Source organism: Labrus bergylta, chromosome 21, assembly GCF_963930695.1.
Source record: "Labrus bergylta chromosome 21, fLabBer1.1, whole genome shotgun sequence".
Lineage (NCBI taxonomy): Eukaryota > Metazoa > Chordata > Actinopteri > Labriformes > Labridae > Labrus > Labrus bergylta.
Genome location: NC_089215.1, coordinates 2,416,913 through 2,423,701, shown reverse-complemented (window position 1 = coordinate 2,423,701; position 6,789 = coordinate 2,416,913). Strand labels below are relative to the sequence as shown.

The window sequence follows — 6,789 nt, the reverse complement described above, 5'->3', positions numbered from 1 at the left end:
TGGGTTTAATTTATATCTGATTTTTTTTCACGGCATGTTTTCATTAAAGATGTTTACATCTGTAACGGTGTGTGTGTGTGTTCTGTTTCAATCAGTTCTGACTGTGGAGGAAATGAAGGCTGCAGAACAACTGTGAACATTTCATTTATTTGTGATATGAAGATAAAATTGTGATTTATTGTGCAGGCATACCGACCATTAAGTAACAATTTATCCCTTAGTTATTGTTGTCAACTGTTCATTTTGGATTTCCAGTCGCCAGGCTAAAATGTCTGGAGATCTTCAGAACATAAAAGACAGAAGCAACTTTCTGTAACCAGATAAATTACTTTAAATGATTACTCACTAACTGCAGTCAGAGCAAGTAAAGTATTTACTCTTTTAAACATTTTTCATCTTCTCTGCAGATAAAACAAGTTTTTCAATAACTAAAACAGACTGACCTTGTTATGAAATCTATTCTATGACTTAATTATCAAGCAGCCATCAGCTTCAACTGATTCCAGTTCAAAGTGAAAATTAAATGAAATGAAAATCTGCAGGTTGTTTTTTTAAACTTGCTAGAATTGAAAGTAATCACAGCATCCTCATGTTTTTTCTTGATTAAACAGATTTGAGGAAAAATGTTTTATGATTCTACATCATGATTTAAACTTCTGATTTAATGGATGAAAACCCACTAAAGGTTCAAATAAATCATCTTTAAAAAAAAAGACACCGTGTAGAGGACTCAATTTAAAGTAGAAACCTGCAAAAACTGAGGTCAACACTGCCCTCTGCTGGACAAAGATGTTAATGCAACAAAAGAGGCAGAATTTGTAATGACGAATTGAGCATTTTGCTCATTTAATTCTTCATATCCATGTCTCAAAACAGACACATAACACATGATAACATTTCCTGATCATGTTTGTGAATTACACAAAATACATTTAGCCGTCTTCTACTGACGCTGCATTCATAAAACGCAGAACTGTTGACCTCTTGCACCGCAGCTGTCTCACTGATAACTTGAGTTTTGTTTACAGGAAATGTATACGGGAGGATTATTAAACACATCCATTAGTGAACCCAGACTCAAGGCAGAGTATTTAAAAGCCCTGATTAGTCGACTTTGTACCAGAGGGTGTTATGTTCACATCTGCCTCCGTGCAGCAGTGAGGTCAGTAAAAGTCCAGCGTGTGGTTCAGCCGCTCCCTGCTCTCTTCTCAGCCGCCTCCTCTAGCTGTCTCTGCCTCCTCACCAGGATCTCCATCCTTTTGGCTTCATTTCTTGCTCGCTCCTGAGCTCTCAGCTCCTCCACATCTTCCAAGAATCTGTGCCTGCAGGACGGAGGGAAATGTTGTGTAGATGTGTGAAATAGGAAAGTACAATATTACAGCGTGGCTCGGGGTAAGAAACAGCTATGTTTCCTCTCATTTTACTCCTAGTAAATGTAGATTTTTTTAAAGCAAGAGACGCTGATAAATACATGTTTGGCATTTTGATCTCTGCCAGTAAAAAAAAAACATTAAGGCGCTGGTTACTTCCTGAAACCCTAAGATACAGGAGTGGATTGATAGTGTAAATTATATTTATGTTATGGAAAGGATTACTTTTTGTTTGTGTCTGCAGAAAGGTGACCACAACCAAGGACCTTGTTAAATTGTCTAATCTTAGCAAACTTCATTAGCGTTGACTTTCTCTGATGTGTTTTGAATGAATCCTGTGTATACACTTTACCACATTGTACTTAGTTCTAAATGTAAAAAAAACTGAGGACTGCAGAGGAAGTTCAACTGTTTCTCTGTCTCAGTACTGTGTGATATTGTCTGCTGCTGAAAAGCTCATTTAAATCATTTCAAAAGCAAAAACTTGACTATGTAAAAAATAAAGAGCCAAAGGAAGTATCTAACACCTAGCTTACTGAAATATGGCCTTTTATAAACAACTCAAAATCCAGGACATTCATCAAATTAAATTAATTGTAATTCAAATGTAACTGAAATGAATAATAAAAAATAAAATAATAATAATAATAATAAATAAATAAATAAATAATAATAATAAACAAATAATACAAATAAATAATAATAATAATGATAAATAAATAATAAGAGCCAAAGGAAGTATCTAACACCTACCTTACTGAAATATGGCCTTTTATAAACAACTCAAAATCCAGGACATTCATCAAATTAAATTAATTGTAAATCAAATGTAACTGAAATAAATAATAATAATAATAATAATAATAAATAAACAATAATACTATAAAATAATAATAATATACAAATAATAAAAATAAATAATAATAATGATAAATAAATAATAAGAGCCAAAGGAAGTATCTAACACCTACCTTACTGAAATATGGCCTTTTATAAACTCAAAATCCAGGACATTCATCAAATTAAATTAATTGTAAATCAAATGTAACTCAAACAAATAATAATAAAAAAATAATAATAATAAAAAAATAAAAAAATAATAATAATATTATAAAAATAATAAATAAATAATAATATTATAAAAATAATAAATAAATAAATAAATAATAATATTATAAAAATAATAAATAAATAAATAATAATATTATAAAAATAATAATAAATAACTCAAATGTCGAAATTTGGACTGGGATTGATCCATAGCACTACTTAATACTCAGATACAGAGGTTTATAGTTGGTTTTTTAGGGTTTAGTTACTCTTTAAAACATGAGGAGGGGACACATAGATGAGACACCGGAAGCTGATCTGCTGTTATAAAGCAAAGTGGACCAAGGTGCATTATGTAACACTGCAAAACACACCATGTTGAAGGTGTTGACTCTTCCAGGTGATGATTTATAAAACCCCACATTACACACAGCATGCAGTGAATCATAAAGTTACCTGTTAAAGAAAACTGCAGCGAGTCCGACGACCAGGGTCCCGAACAGAACCGGTTTGGTGAGACGCTTCCCGGCGGACAGCTGGTGGTGCTGCTTCATCGTAAAGAAACCCAGAGAGAAGACTACAGGAGGAAATAAGAAGAGAAACGTGAGCTGACCTTTCTGCTGTCCATTAGCTACGTGACTGCTCGTTACACACCCCCTTCTTCTTCTTCTTCTTCTTCGCGTTTCTCACCGATAACGACTTCCGGTTCCCAATTTTATTTAATAAAATAATCTAAAAAACATCATAATTACGCTTTAACCACCCGTGTTGATCACACACGTAGTTTAGTTCGTGTTTAATTGATTTCACTAACATTTTAGTCGACATAGAGTTATTTAAAAAAAAACAATGTTAACGTTAAGGCGGAACCATGTGAAGGCGGAAACCTGTCGTAGTACGGACGGATTTCAGAGTCGTTTGTTTGTTGGTTTTTCAAAACGTCGATGTAGTAAAATCTGGAGTAAAAGCTAAAGCTAAGCTAACGATGTGGAAGAAGAAACCGAGTGAAGGTTCAGATCGGTTTGAATATTTACAAACTCTGGTCGGTGAGTTTCAGGACACCGACAGTGAAGGTGAGTTCAGGTACTGATTCTAAATGTCTGTGCAGGTTAACTCTTTAAAAAGTATGAAGTTGATCTCCGGGTCTGAATTAAAGGTTAAAGATAAAGTAACATCTGTCTTATTATATTATTGTCTTTGCTGTTTTAGTCTTTTCAGATTTGATCTGTGTTTATTTCTTCTGTGACTCACTTTGGGCTGAAAGCTTTTATGTATGAAAAAGTGCTTTATAGATAAATTTGAGTAAAGTTGGTTATTAAGTAAAAATGAAAACAACAAATTAAACACCTTGAACTAAATGTAAATGTGTAAACATTTACATTTAAACATAATAAACATGTAAACATAATTTGACACAAAACTTCACTCCCATAAAACACATGACCTGCTTCATTATTATCATTACTAACATTGTGTTATTATTGTATTACTATTATTATTATTTAACATCAATATATATATATACTGTACATTCTATATATTTTATTATATTATTATTTTAGTCTATATTGTATAACATTTCATTATATGACACTATATTGTTCATATTGCACTACATTATATTATATTACATTATATTATATAACTGCACTCTGCATCACTGTGGTACAACACTGCCTCTCTTCTCTGCTCTTTACATTACTTGCTGCTATTTATCATACCAAGTCACTTTAATCACTTGTCACGTTATCTTTTCATTCTCTACAAACACCGTCTCAATTCCCCCCAGTTAACTTCATTATTCATTTTGTACTTGTATATACCCCCTGTTTTTATTTTTATTTATCTTATCTATTCTGTTTAATGTGTATTTTGAGCTTTCTTGTCTGTGCTGCTGTAACGCCCGAATGTCCCCTCTGGGGATCAATAAAGTATTATCCTATCCTATCCTAAACAGAAGTCTTATTAGTTTGTCTACAGCTTTTTAACTATCAAGACGGGTTGGACTGAAGGGCCGCCCGTCATATCGTACCACTTTAGTTGATTGCCTTCAGCATGCGTAGGGTTTTAGCGGTGCCACCCTAAGTTGGTTCATCTCCTTATTTAAAAAAAAAAAACAGAACTTTCATAGTGTATATAAAGAATTTAACTTCCTCTACAGAAAATCTATTCTGCGGAGTCCCTCAAGGCTCTGTCCTAGGCCCCATTCTTTTCTACATTTACATGCTCCCGCTCAAAAATCATGGAAAAGCACTACATTTCTTACCACTGTTATGCAGATGATACCCAGCTCTATCTACCCATAAAACCCCAAAATGATCAGACTTTAATTCAATCAGACAGTGACATCGAATACATCGAATGCTGGTTGCCCCAAAACTTCTTACAACTGAATGAAAGCAAAACCAAAGTGTTTTTTTGTTTTGTTCCATGAACAGCACGTTTGCCAGCTGTTGCTGTTTTTAAATGTGCTTTACAAATAAATTTAATATGGTTGAATACCCCTCTGATTATCTCTAGGGATGAAACAATACCTCACAATACTATTAAAGAAGCATAAACTAAATTTTGCTTTGTATTTAAACAAACCTTTCAAATATTTTTCAACCATCTCATTCCTCATCTGACACTTAGAATTTTAACGTTCTATCGCTCTCTGGTGGACAAAATAAGACGGTTTTTAAATGACCTTAAACCTCAGATTTATTGTTCTATAAAACAACCTTTTGTTTTTGACATGACTGCCCATCTTCTCTCATGTTCTTATACATTTTTTTTTATTGTTGTTACTTTTTCGTTGTATACTAACTTGTATCTCTGCGTCAGAGGCAAAGGAGCAGGTGCTGGCTAACCTGGCCAACTTTGCGTATGACCCAAACAACATGGAGTATCTGAAGGAGCTGCAAGTGACCGACCTCTTCTTGGACATGCTCACTGAGGACAATGAAAACTTTGTGGAGTTTGGGATGGGTGAGTGTTGAAGTAACAAGCAAATGTTCATCATCTCTTTCACTGTTTTTTAAAATTGTGCATATAGTGTCTCCATTATCAAAAAATCAACCTCTCTCTGTGTGTGTCACGTTGCCAGGGGGGCTGTGTAACCTGAGCATGGACCCTGAATGCAGAGACATCATCCTGCAGAACAGCGGCATCAGCTTAGTCACCAATTGTCTGTCGAGCCGGAGAGAAGAGACCGTCCTGTCAGCCATCACCATACTCATGAACCTCACCACGGCCTCCTCGCGCTCCGAGATCACCGACCCGGCCATCCTGCAGTGCATGCTGCGTTTCTCTCTCTCGGACAGCCCCCGCCTCAGAAACCTGGCCGCTGTGTTCCTGCAGGACTGCTGCAGCCATGAGCAGGTGGCCCGAGCGGAGCAGCAGATGCAGGGACAGCAGAGCGCGGTCGGTATCCCGCTGCCAAAAGACTGACAGCTGAGGAATTCATGTGGGAGAATCTTTGAGGACTTTGGATCTGTTTGCTCTCTATGAGAGTTTAAGAACTATTTTTAGCTCACGACTAAAATGACGTCGACAGTATGGTTGAACATTTTGACACAGAGCCTGTATCATAAATCTGCTACTTTAAATGTATGAATTAAAACCACAATTTCCCAGTTTGGGAAGTGTTGTGCACTTTGTTGCCACAAGAGGGCAATGGTATATTTTTTTTAAATTAAAGACTTTCTGGCCACACACATTGAGTTCTTTAAAGATTAATAGGGTTAATTACTAATGATATAAAAACAGCATTTGTTTAATTAAGTTACAACAAATTCCAAACTGTTTGCCAAAAAATGTTCCAGGGAGAGAAGCTGCTGAAGTCTCACCTCCTGTTTTTCCTAAAGATGTAAATTCCTTTGGCTTTGCGCTGAATTCTTCAGACCTGCTGTGGATACTGGAGCGTGTTCAAACAAATCATTGGACTCATGCACTTGGCGCTCTGTATAAATCCTGAAACATTAAACCCGATCCCAAAATATGTCAAATAAAGAAACGTTAAATAAACTCTGCGGCTCCCGGTGAAGAGCCAGGAGCTCCGTTTGTTTTCTCCTGGACTTTTTAGTAGCTATTTCTGGGCCGAGTCCTTCAGGTCTAGACAGAAGACGACATCCGATCCTGCAGAGCGGCTCCGGCTTGGACTGCACATGTAGCTCGATTCAGACTGCGGAGGAAATTCTTTACAGCTTTGAGTGTGTGTTTCTGTGATATTTTTCCTCATTTGGAGAATCCCACAGAGTTCTAATTTTTCAATCAGCGCGCGTGTTAAGTGTTTCTCAATGGCATTCCAGGGGCTTAAGAGGCGTGCACCTGCCACCCAGATCAATAAAAATACCTTCATTCTTCCCGTAAAAAGAGGAACACCCAC

General features: G+C 36.0%; 1 protein-coding gene across 1 annotated transcript; it reads left to right on the top strand.

Annotated features, from left to right (window-relative positions):
* The first annotated feature begins 3,075 nt into the window (after positions 1 to 3,075).
* On the top strand, positions 3,076 to 6,460 carry armc7 (armadillo repeat containing 7). The gene is made up of 3 exons (XM_020657851.3): positions 3,076 to 3,493; positions 5,247 to 5,390; positions 5,509 to 6,460. The coding sequence occupies exons 1-3, from the start codon at positions 3,406 to 3,408 to the stop codon at positions 5,850 to 5,852; spliced, it is 576 nt and encodes a 191-aa protein (XP_020513507.2). The 5' UTR covers positions 3,076 to 3,405; the 3' UTR covers positions 5,853 to 6,460.
* The last annotated feature ends 329 nt before the right edge of the window (positions 6,461 to 6,789 follow it).